Source organism: Hypanus sabinus, chromosome 3, assembly GCF_030144855.1.
Source record: "Hypanus sabinus isolate sHypSab1 chromosome 3, sHypSab1.hap1, whole genome shotgun sequence".
Classification (NCBI taxonomy): Eukaryota; Metazoa; Chordata; class Chondrichthyes; order Myliobatiformes; family Dasyatidae; genus Hypanus; species Hypanus sabinus.
In genome coordinates, this window is record NC_082708.1 from 55,760,721 (window position 1) to 55,778,439 (window position 17,719).

General features: G+C 39.8%; 1 protein-coding gene across 1 annotated transcript in view; it reads right to left on the bottom strand.

Annotated features, from left to right (window-relative positions):
• LOC132390902 (PC3-like endoprotease variant B) overlaps positions 1 to 17,719 on the bottom strand; it is a 786,805-nt gene that overhangs the window by 255,702 nt on the left and 513,384 nt on the right. The window contains exons 13-14 of the mRNA XM_059963438.1: positions 14,821 to 14,993; positions 8,347 to 8,586 (exon numbers count right to left, since the gene is read on the bottom strand). Coding sequence (XP_059819421.1) covers positions 8,347 to 8,586; positions 14,821 to 14,993 — 413 coding nt within the window. The remainder of the gene's footprint in view (positions 1 to 8,346; positions 8,587 to 14,820; positions 14,994 to 17,719) is intronic.

Sequence of the window (17,719 nt, forward strand, 5' to 3'; positions counted from 1 at the left end):
GAACCTCCCTGCTCCTGTACTCAAATCCTTTTGCTATGAATGCCAACATACCATTTGCCTTTTTCACCGCCTGCTATACCTGCATGCCCACCTTCAATGACTGGTGGACAATGACACCCAGGTCTTGTTGCACCTCCCCTTTTCCTAATCGGCTGCTGTTCAGATAATAATCTGTTTTCCTGTTCTTGCAACCAAAGTGGATAACCTCACATATATCCACATTAAATTGTATCTGTCATGAATTTGCCCACTCACTTAACCTATCCAAGTCACCCTGCATCCTCTTAGCATCCTCCTCACAGCTAACACCGCCGCCCAGCTTCGTGTCATCCGCAAACTTGGAGAAGCTGCATTTAATTCCCTCGTCTAAATCATTAATATATATTGTAAATAACTGGGGTCCCAGCACTGAGCCTTGCGGTACCCCACTAGTCACTGCTTACTTGGCCTATTTGTAAATCCTTATGGCATATTGGTTTATGTTTTTGATTTGAGCAGAATAAACACATAAATGTGGTTTTACTTGAACCAAATTTATAACATTTTCTATTCCAGTATCTTCACATGAATGGAATCTGCAGATAATAAACACAGGTTGAGTATCTCTTATCCAAAATTACAAAATCTGAAAACTTCCAAATTCTGAAAATTTTTTTGAGCATTGACATGACAAATGTAAATTTCCAAAAGGCATTGGGAAGGTTCCTAGTCAATGTGCAGGTCTCTGTGCATCACAGACAGTTCTGAGAAGTGGCCTCACATATGTAATGAGCAGGTTAATGAAAATTGAAAAACACTACATAGAACATAAAATGAAGATCTCGAATATGTATTGAAAGAGTGGATTCATCAGCATCAAATATAAGTATATAGCTAGGGTGCCTAAGACCTTTGCACAGTACTCTATTTGTCAACATGAAGTGGAGAGCATGTTTGTAAATCTGGCAGGAGCAACATTTGATGGGAATGGTAAGGGTGGAGTGCTAGAGGAGGGGTATGGGATATGTTACAGAGGAGTAGTGCCGGGGGGGGGGGGAATGGGACAGCTAGCCCTGAGACACCAGGCAAGGCCCTTTTATTGCAATTAATGATTATGACAGAATAAATCTCTGGTGCTTCCAATTCCCTCTCTTCTCCCTTTCCCTTTTCCCAATCATGATTCCCCCTTCCCACTCCCAGTCCACAATGGAGGTCCTATTTCAGAATCAGGTTTATCATCAGTTAAATATGTCTGAAATCTGTGTTTTTTTGTCTGGCAGCAGTAGAGTGCAATACATAAAATTACTACCGTATTCTGCAAAAATCTTAGACACCCTAGCTACATATATATGCGAGGGGTGAGTGATATGTTCATGGCCTAAGGTAGAAGGGGTCAATTTTAGAAAACCTAGCACATTTATTTATCAACATAGTCCCCTCCTCCATTTACACACTTAGTCCAGCAGTCGTGGAGCATACAGATCTCGGACCTCCAGGAACTGTCCACAGCAGGGCTGATTGATATGTGGTCTAAGGTAGAAGGAGGTGAGTTATACAGCTCTCGTTACATGCACATGCAGTTCAACTTTTTGAGTGATTATGCAGAAAGTTTGAAGTTAATAACTCTTTGGGGTGATTGATAAGTTTGTGGCCTAAGGTAGAATGATATGAGATATTAACTTCAAACTTTCTGCATAATCACTCAAAAAGTTGAACTGCATTTGCATGTAGCGAGAGCTGTATAACTCATCTCCTTCTACCTTAGGCCACAAACTTATCAATCACCCATCTGTGGACACTTTCTGGAGGTCCAAGATCCATATGCTCCATGACTGTTGGACTAAGTGTGTAAATGTAGGAGGAGACTATGTTGAAAAATAAATGTGCTAGGTTTTCTAAAATTGACTCCTTCTATTTTAGGCCACGATCGTATCAATTACCCCTCGTATATGCCTAAGAGTTTTGCACAGTACTGTATACATCTGTGTATATAGTATATATCTTGCACATGTATCATTCATTTAACAAGATAACTCCCTTTATGTGTGAGGTTTCTAATGATCTTCTGAGAATATAAGGCACTTTAAGAACAATATAAGTGACATTTGCATGTGCATTTTACTGTTGACATTTCCAGGTTAGGCAGGTCTCACTATGAAATATTGATCAATGATAGTAACATATTGCCTATTTTCTTCTAAATAGTGGTTCACAAATAGTAAAAATTGAACTAATTGCTACATGCTATACGCTTCAGTCTAGTTCATCAACAATATTTTCAAAAGAGAGACAGGACTGTTGTCACATAGTTGACAGTGTAGGTGTTTGGAAAAGACAACTAAAAGCTTCCTTAAAGCAGCAGGTTTTAAGGAAGATATTGAAAGAAGAAATAGGAAGTCATCTTTCAGGACTTCAGAATTAGTGGAGTATTGATATCTCAAAGAGGAGATTACCAATGCATTGGAAGGATGAGGTATTTGAAAGATGAGAATTTTAAGGTTAAACCATTACTTAGCTGGGAGCCAATATGTCAATGCTGGGAGATGAATTAATGGGGCTAGTTGTGAATTAGGACATGGGCACATAGTTTTAAAAGACATCAGGTTTAAGGAGTATATTCTGAGAATGCAGGCCAGGCTTGTATTGAAGTCTAGAGGTACCAAAGTTGTGAATGAAAGTCTCTGCAGCAGATAGACTGCGGAGGAAGTGCTATTACAGAATGCGACATAAATCCTCTGAATTATGCTATAGATGTCTGTTTTATGCTTATCTCAGGATCAAATGTAACTATGAGTAGTGAGTGAGAAGGCAGTGTCACTGTAGGGCGGGAGCCATTTGAAAAGAACAAGTCTCATTGGGCATGAGTCATAATTTGAAGTAGTGAGTGAGAAAGTGACATTATTGCAGGGCAGTGCCATTTGAAAAAAATGACCTTATAGGTAGAATAAATATGAAAGACCTATTTACCTTAGAGGGCATTTAGCCTGGGGAAGGAACAGAAAAACAAAAAGCTACAGATGTAAAATAATTGATAGATTAGAGAGGAAATGTGCCAACATGGATCGAATATTCGCTAATAAAATGATGGAGGAGCCATAAACTGTAATCAAATTTAAAATATATTTGAAGTGTTATGACTTGTAGGTTAAGGATCTAGAGCTGGACATTGGGATTAGGCTGGAGCGCTCCTTATCAATCAGCATGGACAGAATATGGAAATGGCCTTCTGCATCTTAAACTGTCCATGATTCTATGATCTATTGCAGGAGATGTTCCTCATTGATAATTTTGGAGCTTAAGAAAATCCCCAGATAGAAAGGTTATAACTTTGAGTCACAGGAGGAGACAATTAATCCTAGGGCATTACCCAGCCAAAATTCTGCATTGATGTACTCGGCCAGAGATGGCAAACATAACCATAAAGCTCTTACTATTTATCATTTCTAAAGGTGTGAACAACAGAGATTTTTTCCTGTAATTTCCATTTACTTCAGTTTTGTTAATGTTTGTAGTCAAATGCTGGCTCTGTCTCGAGGGCAGTTACTTTCTCATCACCTCTTCAACTCATTCTTTTATCCACTTTTCAACCAAGGTAGCAACAAAATCTCAAGTCAAACGATTCTGCTGAAAATCACCACAGAACAGGTTGTTGATGTGACACTTGATAGTGCTATTTATGACACCTTCCAATATTTGCTGCTGACTGAGACTGGTGTGGTTAAATTGGATGATTTTGCATTTGTTCTCATTCTTTTGTGCATTGGTTTGGCGAACTGCAATAGGTAGTTCTGGGGCAAAAACGTTCAACAACATCATTGTCAGGGTTCAAAGCTTTTTTGTAATCAGTGATGTTTTTTCTAACATTAGGCACTATTCTTAAAAGATCCAGCAAAGAAAAATTTGGAAATATTGGGTGGAATAATATGCACAAATCATTTGAAGTGCCAGAGCAGGTTGACAAAACAACTTCTCTTGTTAATTTAAATTATCAGGGATAATTAATATATGGGTGTCGATAAACAGGAAGCCTTTGAATTTATCTATTAAATGTGGAATTGCTAAATTATAGGAAGTTTAACAAGGCATTTGACAAAGTCCTACATGGGAGGTTGGTTAAGAAGACTGAGTCAGTTGCCATTCAAGATAAGGTAGTAAATTGGATTAGTCATTACTTTTGTGGGACAAGCTAGAGAGTGGTAGCAGATGGTTGCCTCTCTGACTAGAGGCCAGTGACTAGTGGTGAGCCACATGGATCAGTGCCAGGCCCCTTGTTGTTTATCACCTATATCAGTGATCTGGATGATAACGTAGTAAACTGGATTGGCAAATTTGTGGATGACACCGACACTGGGGTAGAGTGGACAGCACGGAAGACTAGCACAGCTTGCAATGGGATCTGGACTAACTGGAAAAACGGGCTGAAAGCTGGCAGATGGTATTTCATGCAGAAAAGTTTGAGGTGTCGCAACTTGGGAATTATACAATGAGCAATAGGGCACTGACAAGTGCAGTGGAGCAGAGGATCTGAGAACATAGATCCATAATTCCCTGAAAGTGGCATCACAGATAGGTATTGTCATAAAGAAAGCTTTTGGTACATTGGCCTTCATAAATCAAAGTACTAAGCAGCAGAGTTGAATTTGTATAAGACACAAGACATGGGTGAGGTTTAATTCGCAATATTGAGTACAATTTTGCTCATCTACCTACAGGAATGTGTCAATAAGTTTGTAAGAGTGCAGAGAAAATTTACGAGGATGTTGCCAGGGCTTGAGCACCTGAGTATCCATGATTCTCTGATTTGATGCAGGAGATGCCACTTCGATATAAAAGCGGAGGGATTGAATTGGTCAGGACTTTATTCACTGGAGCATAGATAAACGTGGGGAGATTAGACAGGGTAAATGGAAGCAGACTTTTTCCACTGAGGTTGGGTGAGACTAAAACTAGAGGTTAGGGGTTAAGGGTGAAAGGTTTAATATTTAAATATTTAAGTGGAACATGATGGGGAGCTTCTTCACTCAGAGGGTGGTGAGAGTGTGGAATGAGCTGCCAGCAGAAGTGGTGGATGTGTGTTTGATTTCAATATTTAAGAAAAATTTGGATAGGTACATGGATGGGAGGGGTATGGAGGCTAAGTTGCAGGTGAAAGTCGATGCGACTAAGCAGATTAGTGGTTTGGCACAGACAATATGAACCAGAGGGCCTGTCTGTCCGCTGTAGTGCTCTATGGTTCTATACTCTTACGTATTCGTGGCCTCATGAAATTAAAAACTACTTCAAGGTCAAATAACTACTCTTGAAACACAGGAAAATGTAGCAATCACTTGGTATAAATAAAGGTTTCACAAAGCACATGCACTAAATAGGCAAATAATATATTTAATTGTTGTTGGTTGAAGGATAACTGTTGTTCAGGATGCAAGGATAATATATTTGTTCCACTTTGCTGAAGATAAAGAGTGCAAAACTTTCTAAGTATTCCCTGATGCTTAAGAGGGAAGGATGCGGCACTTAAGACAAGATCAAACAAAAAGCAAGTCAGTTGACTATTGTTCCTATCCCAGATAGCAGTTCAGTAGATCAGAATCAGAATCAGGTTTATTATCACCGGGATATGCCATGAAATTTGTTAACTTTGCGACAGCAGTACAATGCAATGCATGATAATATATAAAAAAAACTGTGAATTACTGTAAATATACCGAAAATTTAAATTAAATAAGTAATGCAAAAACAGAAATTTTAAAAAAAGTACTTGGAGTACTGTGTTCAGTTCTGGTCACCTCATTACAGGAAGGATGTGGATACTATAGAGAGAGTGCCGAGGAGATTTACAAGGATGTTGCCTGGATTGGGGAGATGCCTTATGAGAATAGGCTGAGTGAACTTGTCCTTTTCTCCTTGGAACGATAGAGGATGCGAGGTGACCTGTTAGAGGTCTATAAGATGATGAGAGGCATTGATCATGTGGATAGCCAGAGGCATTTTTCCCAGGGCTGAAATGGCTAACATGAGGGGGCATAGTTTTAAGGCGCTTGGAAGTAGGTACCAGGGGGATGTCAGAGGTAAGATTTTCACACAGAATGGTGGGTATGTGGAATGCACTGCCAGCAAAGATGGTAGAAGCAGGTACAATAGGGTCTTTTAAGAAAATCTTAGTTAGGTACATGGGCTTAGAAAAATGGATGGCTATGTGATAGGTTTCTATAGTAGGTTACATGGTCAACACAACATTGTGGGCCAAAGGTCCTGTAATGAGCTATAGATTTCTACGTTTCTATGAGGAAATGTTCATGGTTTCAATGACCATTCAGAAATCGAATGGCAGAAGAGAAGAAGCTGTTACTGAGTCACTGCATGTGTGCCTTCAGGCTTCTGTACCTTCTTCCTGATGGTAACAATGAGAAGAGGTTATGTCCTGAGTGGTGGGTGTCCTTAATGATGGATGCTGCCTTTTTGAGGTACCGCTCCTTGAAGATGTCTTGGATAGTACCTATGATGGAGCTGACTAAATTTACAACAGCTTACTGCAATCCTATGCAGTAGGCACCTCCACTCATACAAAACGCTGATGCAACCAGTCAGAATATTCTCTATGGTACAACTGCAGAAACTGTTGAGTGTTATAGGTGACATCCAAATCTTCTCAAACTCCTAACTGTTGTCTTGTCCTCTTTATAGCTGCATCAATATGCTGTGACCAAGTTAAGTCCACAGAGATCTTAACACCCAGGAACTTGAAATTGCTCACTCCCCCCACTTCTGTTCCCTCTACAAGGAATGGGGTGTGTTCCCTCGTCTCCTTTCTGAAGTCCACAATCAGCTGTTTGGTCTTACTAAACGGTTGAGTGCAAGGCAGTTGCTGCGACACCACTCAACTAGCTGGTATATCTCACTCCTGTACACCCTCTCGTCACCATCTGAAATTCTGCCAACAATGGTTGTATAATCAGTAAATTTATGGATGCTGTTTCAGTTGTGTCTAGACACACAGTCATAGGTGTAGAGAGAGTAGAGCAGTGGGCTAAGCACACATCGCTGTGGAGTGTCAGAGTTAAACATCAGTGAGGTGGAAATGTTATTTCCAATCCATACAGATTCTAGTAAGGAATTCAGGGATCCAGTTGCAGGGGGAGGTACAGAGACCTAGATTCTATAGCCTTTCAATCAGAACTGTAGGAATGATGATGTTAAACATTGAACTCGAGTCAATTTCCAGCATTCTGACACGGGTATTTGTATTGTCGAGATGACACAATGCCGCGTGGAGTGCCAATGGGATCCATTCTACCGTTGACCTATTGTGATAAGAGGCAAATTGCAATGGGTCCAGCTCCTTGCTGAGGCAGGAGTTGATTCTAGCCATGGCCAAGCTCTCAAAGCATTTCATCATCATACATGTCAGTGCCACTAGACGATAGTCGTTAAGGCAACTCACACTGCTTTTCCACTCAGTGCTGCAAAACATACAGTACACTAACGAGAGAAAATCTGCAGTTGTTTGAAATCTGAGCAGCACACACAAAATGCTGGAGGAACTCAGCAGGCCAGGCAGCATCTAGGAAAAGAGTACAGCTGACATTTTGGGCTGAAACCCTTCATCAATCCTGCCGAAAGGTTTTGGCCCAAAACATCAACTATACTCTTTTCTTTGATGCTGCCTGGCCTGCTGAGTTCCTCCAGCATTTTGTATACTAAACTGGTAAGTTAAGCATGGAATTAAGAAAATCTTAATTAAGACAATCCACCTGTAATGCAGTATATGAATATAAAAGCTATAAAATCTTCACGGACAAGTATTTCCTGGTAGTTTAATATGCTGTACTCACAGCAGGTATATGTTTAACTGTGGATCTGTAACTTGACAAGCACCTGCTCAACCTTTTATTTTAAGACTTATAAATACCATAACATGAGGAGGAAAGACAATTGGCCTAACAAACTATCAAAACTCTCAAGCATAGCATACAGAAAACCAGGAAGAGTATTCAAAAGCAATTAGAAAAACATGACATTAATAACTTAAAAAGAAATGAGTGAAAACAATTAAATAATTCATACTTTTTAAGTAACATCATTTAATTCTTAAAAAGGTAAATTACCAAATTCTTAACCTTAGTTCCTTTTATTTTGAATAAATGGAAATTGTGTTCCTGCACCAGGGTACACCTAATATAGGCAGATTTCTAGGAGAACTATCAAGGTTTCCTTAAAAAACTTACCAGATTCTCAAGATACAGGATTTTCAGGTAAGAACAAACAGAAAAATTATTTAAGAAGTAATTTTCTATTTTGTTATCTTAAAACATACATATGGTTATTATATTTCTAGTTCTCCATTGTTACAATTGAGTACTAACTCACCATTTCGAGTTCAGGAGACAAAGCAGACTGAAAGGGTATTTCACTTGATCCTCCTGTAGGAGTTACTGCTATAATTCCTGAACAAGCCTCTGTGTAGAAGGTACTGAGACCCTGATAACTAACAGCTCCAACTGCCACTGTGAAAATACTATTCACATATCCATCAGCGCCGCAGTGATCGTAGACCAAACCTCCATTTCCTGACGCCCACACAAAAATATTCCCTTTACCATTACGACCCTAAAAAATAAAAAATAAATAAAAATAGTGTGCCTTCCCAAATGAAGTATACTCCTAAGACATTCAGTTATAAATTGTTGCTTGATTTCTTGATGATGTAATTCTTTTTTTGGATGAGAACTTCCCTGGGCACACTAAGAATTAGTTTCAAAATGAGGAGGTACATTCATTGCAAATACATCCATAGTATTGCACTTTAAGTTCTTTCATTAAGTGCAAAGAAAGATATGTTTACTTTACTACCCTAAGCTGAAAGTAACATCTGTTGAATTCCTTAATAACTCTATGAGTCTATAACTTTAATTTGAAGAATAAGGTGGAGCATTTATAAAAATGGCTAGAAGAAACAGTCATATATGCTGACTTCCAATCATGAAATCTTTGCTTAAAGGGGAGGGACAGAGCAAGGCATTTCTATTCTGGCAAATATTCCTGTTACTTGTAGACCTGGAGTCTTTCACATAAACTTGATGAATAATTAGCTAATAAAAATATTGTTTTTCTCTGGGTGCTAAAATTATAACAGAATCAGAATCAGGTTTATTATCACTGAATATGTTGCGAAATTTGTTAACTTAGCAGCAGCAGTATAATACAATATGTGATAACGTGGAAACAAAAAAAGTAAATCAATTACAGTAAGTATGTATATTGAATAGTTTAAAAATAGTGCAAAAACAGAAATAATGTATACTTCAAAAAAGTGAGAACATTGGTTCAATGTCCATTTAGGAATTGTATGGCAGAGGGGAAGGAGCTCTTCCTGAATCACTGAGTATGTGTCTTTTAGGCTTCTGGACCTCCTTCCTGATGGCAACAATGAGACGAGGACATGCCTTGGCTGATGGGGTCCTTAATAATGGATGCCATCTTTATGAGGCACTGCTCCTTGAAGGTATCTTGGGTACTATGGAGACTAGTACCCAAGATGGAACTGACAACTTCCTGTCGCTTCTTTCAGTCCTGTGCAGTAGGCCCCCCCCATGTCAGAGAGCAATGTACCCCCATTCTAACATGACGTGATGTTAGTGATGACACTTATTACAGACAGTTGAAAGATACTAATTAATCTGAGGTATTAGCACAAAAACAATTACTATCAGAGACCATCTTAATATGGCCTGCTTGATATCTACTTTAATAAATTTAGCTCAATATCAAAGTAAGGAAATTGTCAAAGTACATATATGTTGCCATAAACTACCTTGAGATTTATTGTCCTGTGGGCACTTACAGGAAAATGAACAAATACAATAGAATTTATGAAAAATGATATACAAAGAATAACAAACAGCCAATGTACAAAAGAAGATAAATTGTGTAAGTAAAGAAATAAATAATACTGAGAACATGAGTGGTGGAGTCTTTGAAAGAAAATCTGTAGGTTGTGGAGTCAATTCAGAGTTTTGGTAAGCAAAGTTATCCATGTAGGTTCTAGAGCCTGATGGTTGTAAGGTAATAACTGTTCCTGAACCCAGTGGTGATGGACTTAAGGCTTCTGTACTTCTTGCCTAATGGTAGCAGTAAAGAAAGAGCATAACTTAGATAGTTGAGGTCCTTGAAACATCCCCTCCCCTCTTCTTCTATTCCCCACTCTGACTTTTAACCTCTTCTCACCTGCCTATTACTTCCCCGGGTCCCCTTCTCCTACCCATTTTCCTATGGTCCACTTTCTTCTCCTATCAAATTCCTTCTCCTCAGCCCTTTCATTCCCACCCTCTTGGATTCACCTATCACCTTCTCATTCCCCTCTTCTCAACTTCTTTATTCTGGCAATCTTCCCCTTCTTTTTCAGTCCTGCAGAAGGGTCTCGGGTCAAAATGTCAACTGTTTATTCATTTTCATAGATGCTGCCTGACCTACTGAGTTCCTCCAGCTTTGTTGCTTGATGATGGATGCTGCTTTCTTGTGGCAGCACTTCATGTACTTGTGCTCAATGGTTGAAGGCTTTGCCTTTGTTGGACTGGGCTATATCCAAATTTTCAGTAGGCATCTCCATTCCTGGGCACTGGTGTTTCTATATCAGGTTGCAAAGCTGTTAGAATACACTGCACTGTAAGTTTGTCAAAGGTTTAGGTGACATGAAGAATGTGTGCAAACTTCTAAGAAAGTAGAGAAACAAATCCTCTAATATGATAATGCCAAGGATTTTAAAGTTATCAAACTTCTCCATGTTCAATCACCTAATGAGGACTGGCTCCTCACGTCGTCAATAATCAGCACCTGTTTTTGCAGATTTTGGGTGAGAAGTTATGATGTGGCACCATTCAACCACATTTTCAATCTCGCTCCTCCATGCTGATTAATTACCACCTTTGACTGGGCCATCAACAGTGGTGCCATCAGGAAATTTAAATGCAGCATTGGAGCTGTACGTAGCCACATAATCATAGGTAAAACACAATAGAACAAGGCTAAGCACGCAGCCTCGTGTTTATAAGCCTATGATAGAATTCACCCTGTAGTTTGAAGGGAGAAGATAAAATCAGCTGTATCAGCATTACAGTGGAGTAAAGGGAACTTTAGAGGCATGAGAGAGGAGCTGGCCAATGTTGATTGGAAGAGGACACTAATAGGATGGCAGCTCAACAGCAAGGGATGGCGTTTCTGTGAACAATTCAGACGGCATGGGATAGATACATCTCAAAGAAGAACAGGTATACTAAAGTGAGGATGAGGCAACTGTAGCTGACAAGGGAACTCAAAGACAGCATAAAAGCTTGAGAGGATGTGTATAATATAGCAAAAATTAGTGGGATTCTAGCGGATTGGGAAGCTTTTAAAAACCAACAGAGGGCAACTAAAAAGCAATAAGGAGAGAAAAGACGAAGTATGAAGGTAAGCTCACCATTAATATAAAAGAAAATAGCATAAATTATTTTCAAATAAATAACGAGTAAAAGAGAGGCAAGGGTAGTTGTTGGACCATTGGGAATTGATGCAGGTCAGGTCAGAATGGGGGACAAAGAAGCTGCAGACAAACTCAATAAGTATTTTCCACTAATCTTCACTATTGATGCCGCACAATCATTGGTAATAGGCCAGAAATATGCCAGAAATTTGAGTGTCAGGGAACAGAAGTAAGAGTAGCTGCTATTACTAAAGTGAAGGTACTTGGGGAGATAAAAGTTCTGAAGTAGACAAGTCAGCTGGACCAGCTGGATACACCCTGGAGTTCTGAAAGAGGTAGCTGAAAAGATTGCAGAGCTATTAGTAATGATCTTTCAAAAATCACTAGATCTGAAATGGTACCAGAACATTGTAAAACTGCAAATATTACCCCACTCTTTAAGAAGGGAAGAAGACTTAAGAAAGGAAATTATATGCCAGTTAGTCTAACTTCAGTGGCTGGAAAGGTGTTAGCGTCGGTTATTAAGGACAAGGTTTTGGGCTACTTGGAGGCACACAATAATATATAGACCAAATTCAGCATAGTTTCCTTAAGGGGAAATTTTACCTGACAAATCTGTTGGAATTCTTTGAGGAAATAACAGGCAGGGTAGACAAAGGAGAGACAGGGGATATTGTTTACTTTTATTTTTGAGGGCCTTTGACAAGATGCCGCACATGAGGTTGCCAAACAAGATAAAGACACATGGTATTACAAGAAAGATGCTAGCATCGACAGAAGATTGGATGACTGGCATGAGGCAGAGTTGGAATAAAGAGGACCTATTCTGGTTGGTTGCTGGTGAAAGTGGTGTTCTGCAGGGGTCGGTACTGGGACCTGCTTCTTTTCACATTATATGTCAATGACTTGGATGATGGCTTTGTGGCCATATATGTGGATGATACAAAGATAGGTGTAGGGCAGGTAGTGTTGAGAAAGCAGTGAGTCTACAGAAGGGCTTAGACAGATTAGGAAAATGGGCAAAGGAGTGGCAAATGGAATATAGTGTGGAGAAGTGTATGATTATGCGCTTTGGTTAGGAGGAAGAAAGGAGTGAAATCAGAAGTGCAAAGCAACTTGGCAGTCCTTGTGCAGGCTTTCCTAAAGGTTAACTTGCAGGTTGAGTCGGTGGTAAGTAAGGCAATAAAATGTTCTCATTCATTTGGAGAGGACTAGAATATAAATGCAAGCAAGTAATACTGAGGCTTTAGAAGACATTGGAGTACTATGAGCAGTTTTGGGCTCCATTAGTAAGAAAGGATACATAGCCAGTGGAGAGGGTCCAGAGGAAATTTGCACGAGTGATCCTGGGAATGATAGGGTTAATGTATGGGGAGCATTTGATGGCCTTGGGCCTGAACTCGCTGGAGATTAGAAGAATGAGTAGAGATTTTATTGAAATCTATTGAATATTGAAAGGCCTAGATAGAGTGGAGAGGATAACTTCTATAGTGTGGGAGTCTGACACTGGAGGGCACAGCCTCAAAATAGAATGATATTTCATTACAGCAGAGATGAGGAGGAATTTCTTTATCGACAGCATTGTGAATCTGTGGAATTCATTGCTACAGACAGCTGTTGAGACCAAGTTATTAGTGTATTTAAAGTGGAGGTTGATAGGTTCTTGATTAGTAAGTGTTTGCAAGATTATAGGGGAAAGGCAACAGAATGGCTTTAAAAGGGATAATAAATCAGCCATGATGAAATGTCACAGCTAACTTGATGGGCTGAACAGCCAAATTCTGCTCTTGTATCTTATTTTTTTATGGTGCACCTGTGTTGATGCTGATTGTGGAGGAGATATTGTTGCCAATCTGCACTGACTGGGGTGTGCAACTAAGCAAATCAATGTTCCAGTTGCACAAGGAGTTACTGTGGCTCAGGTCCTGGAGCTCAGTCATGAGTTTTGCAGGGGTGATCATGTTGAATGCTGAACTGTAGTCAATGAAGAGCATCCTGATATATATATGCCTTCAGTGTCCAGATGTTCCAGAGCTGAGTGAAAAGCCAATGAAATGGTATCTGCTGTTGACCTTTTGTGACAGTAGGCAAATTAGAGCAGAACCAGGTCACCCATCAGGATGGAGCAGATAAGTTTCATGACTAATCTCTCAAAGCACTCCATCACAGTCGATGTAAGTGCTACTGGGCGATAGTCATTGAGGTAGGTTATTATGCACTTCTCGGGCTGCGGTATGACTGAAGTCTGCAGGTGGGTACCTCAGACTGTCAAATCAAGAGGTTGAAGCTGCCCACAGCACTCCAGCCAGTTAATTAGCACTGGTCTTCAGTACCAGATGCTCTTGTGGATTCACCCTCCTGAAGGATGCTCTCACATTGGCCTCAGAGGCTGAAATCACAGAGTCAGGGGAGGCTGTGAGTATTCAGGAAGATACCTCTATGTACTGTTTGTCAAAAGGAGTTGAGCTCATCTGTGAGCAAAACCTTGTTGCCATTTATGCTGCTTGGTTTTGTTTTGTAGGAGGTTATGGCACTCAAGCCTTGCCACAGCTGTTGAACATCCTCCTCTGATTCAAGCTTGGTCTGGAATTGTCACTTTGCATGTGAGATGGCTTTCTGAGGTCATACCTGGACGCCTTGTACCTTCCTGAACTGTCAGCCCTGAATGCCATCCATCTAGTTGTACTGAATAAAAGCAAATATATTATAGGCAGCCAGTGTGAATCAAAGGCGGTTTGTTTTTGTAATATGCAAAGTCACATTACAGTTTTTCAGGATGGCACAGTAGCATAATGGTTATCACAGTGCCAATGACATGGGTTTAATTCTAACCCTGTTTAAATTGTCTCCCTGTGACCAAGTAGGTTTCCTTCAGCTGCTCTGGTTTCCTCCCATGTTCCAAAGGCATTTGTCACATGGATGTTACTAGGCCAGAAGGGCCTATTCCATGCTGTGTCTCTAGAAAAATCTCCTTTGTATTTCTGTACAGAGTACATATTTATATTACTAAATTAAACTCTGGCAACAAAGAATCTAATGCAGCATTCATTTGTTAATGAAGCTTCGGGGCCTAACAGGTAAGAAAAACTAAGTGGCTTTCTTACTTTAACAATAATAAAAAATTCAATTGCGTATATTTATTGGCACATATGTATGATCTTTGATGGAATTCAGTCATAGAAAACTTCATCTAAAACTTTCCTGGTTCCAAGATGTTTAAGAATAGATTTACACCAACAATCCTTCATCTCACAACTTTAAAAGAGGCAATCTTATCTAGGCAGCCATTAGTTTCTTTACAAACTAGGTCAATGTCACTTACATTTATCATGAAACAATCCTTTAAATAAAGTCTGTTTCAATATCTGCTCTGAATTTCTTACCTTCTCTGCCCCTTCTTGAAGTGCTTTGAATGTTAATACTTTGGGGCCATCAAGGTTCTCCCCATTGTCTTTGGGGCCCCAGCAACAGCTGTAGATATCAATATAATTGTTCTTGTAGGTGAGGGCTGCTGCTTCTATGGCATCAGTCACTATTCCATCTAAGGCGCGAATGCCTAAATCAGGAATACAATACTTATGGTTATATTGAAATGTGGCAGGGCATTTACTTTTGCATAATAGATTTCTTTTGATGAGCCATTACTATTAGTTAATAATTGCAGTGATATGTAAAACAATAGATTGGTATTTCCTCAATTTTCCTGATGGAATGCAGTCACTATTAATGTTGTCAATTTGTACAGAGCAAATTCCTGCGAACTACAATGCAATCATATACACCAAATGGACTGATTGGCCCAACCTACTACAGTATAAGTTTATTAGTTAGACAAAGCCTTATTCTGTGGTCCCACTGCAGGTTTAGAACTAGCAGCAATTCTGTAGTGTAGGCCTCCATTAGTCTACTAGCAGCAATTACAAGTATGGGTTATTGTATTAGTATAGAATATTGAAATTGATGGTTTGATCACCGGGGATTAAACAAAGTATGTGAGGAGACTGTAGGTTACTTTGCCTCAATCTTTCATTGTTCACTCAGTTCCACAATTGTTTTCTTATATATTGGAAAACTATAACTGTAATGCCAATAAAGTAACAATAATAGGCCTGCCATCAAATTGGAAGGAAGGGCCTTGTGGTAGATTCGCTCATTATTGTTGCATTGCATTATCAAGGAAAAGGAGAAACCTAATTTTGATTGCCATCCGTACCGGTCATTTCATCACATCTGTACATTGAAGCAGTACAAAGAAAAACAATACAGAATCATGAGAACGTCTGCAGATGCAGGAAATTCAAAGCAACACAAACAGAACGTTGGAGGAACACAGCAGATCAGGCAGGGTTTATGGAAAAGAGAAAACAGTCAACGTTTCGGGCCAACACCCGTCTTCAGAGACCTGAACGATGACAGAGGTCAATGTAAATTGTTATAGCTGCAGTGCAGACAGACAATATGGTGTAAGGCCATGACAAGGCAGAACATGAGGTCAAGAGTTCACCTTTATTTTAAAAGTGAGACAGAGACTTGGTGACCTTATAACAGTGAGACAGAGGCTTGGTGGTATGCACTTTCAGCCTTCAGAATTCTCTGCCTGATGGGGGTGGGGAGGTGGGGAGAGATTAGAGAATATTCAGTAGGGATAAGGTCTTTTGTTATTTTAGCTGCTTTACCGAGGGAGCAGGAGAAGTAGACAGAATATATGAAGGGAGGCTGACTTTTGTAATGTGCTGACCTGTGTCCACATCTCTCTGCTGTTTTTTGCAGTCTTGGGCAGAGCAGTTGGCATTTTGAGGTGTAATGTATTCAGATAGGATGCTTTCTATGGTGCACGTATAAAAATTGGTGAGGGTCAATGGGAACATGCCAGCTTCCTTTAACTTCCTGAGGAAGTAGAGGTGCTTATCTGCTTTCTTTCCAAGGGCATCTACATGGTTGGCCCAGGACAGGAGTAACACTTCTCCATAAGTAAGAGAGCTGGTGGCCCAGCTACTCATAATATTTAGTAATCATCTGAATTACAAAATAGAGAGTATATTATCCAATACTGCAAAGATAATATAAAGGAATACAAAAAGTGTACTGAAGCTTGGAGCACGAGATTAAAAGGAGACATTGAAGGGGTCTTGAATATTCAGAATCAGAATCGGGTTTATTATCACTGGCATGTGACGTGAAATTTGTTAACATAGCACAGCAGTTCAATGCAATACATAATCTAGCAGACAGAGAAATAAAAATCATAATAAATAAAATAAAACATAGTAATAAATAACCAAATATATTGAATGGATTAGTAAAAAATGTGCAAAAACAGAAATACTATATATTAAAAAAAGTGAGCTAGTGTCCAAAGCTTCAAAGACCATTTAGGAATCGAATGGCAGAGGGGAAGAAGCTGCTCCTGACTCGCTGAGTGTGTGCCTTCAGGCTTCTGTACCTCCAACCTGATGGTAACAGTGAGAAAAGGGAATACCCTGGGTGTTGGAGGTCTTTAATAATGGACACTGCCTTTCTCAGACACCAGTCCATAAAGATGTCCTGGCTACTATGTAGGCTAGTGCCCAAGATGGAGCTGACTAGATTTAAAACCTTCTGCAGCTTCTTTCGGTCCTGTGCAGTAGCCCCTCCATACCAGACAGTGATGCAGCCTGTCAGAATGCTCTCCACGGTACAACTATAGAAGTCTTTGAGTGTATTTGTTGATGTGCCAAGTTGCTTTGAACTCCTAATACAGTATAGCTGCTGTCGTGCCTTCTTTATGACTACATCAATATGTTGGGACCAGATTAGATCCTCAGAGATCTTGACACCCAGGAACTTGAAACTGCTCACTCTCTCCACTTCTGATACCTCGATAAGGATTGGTATGTGTTCCTTCGTCTCACCCTTCCTGAAGTCCACAATCAGCTCTTTCTTCTTACTGATGTTGAGTGCCAAGTTGGTGCTGCAGCACCATTCCACTAGTTGGCATATTCCACTCCCGTATGCCCTCTCGTCACCAGCTGGGATTCTACCAACAATGGTTGTATCAGCAGCAAATTTGTAGATGGTGTTTGAGCTTTGAGCTATGCCTAGCCACACAGTCATGTGTATACAGAGAGTGCCTGTCTGTTCAACATGGGTGGAATGTGTGATTATTCATTTACGGCCAAGGCAAGTCAGAAGAATGAGGGTTTAAAGAGACCTAGGAGGACAGGTATGCAGACCAATCAAATATAGTAATCGGGTGCCAGTTAGAAAGTATTTGAAACATAATGAAGTGGAAGATGAATTAAA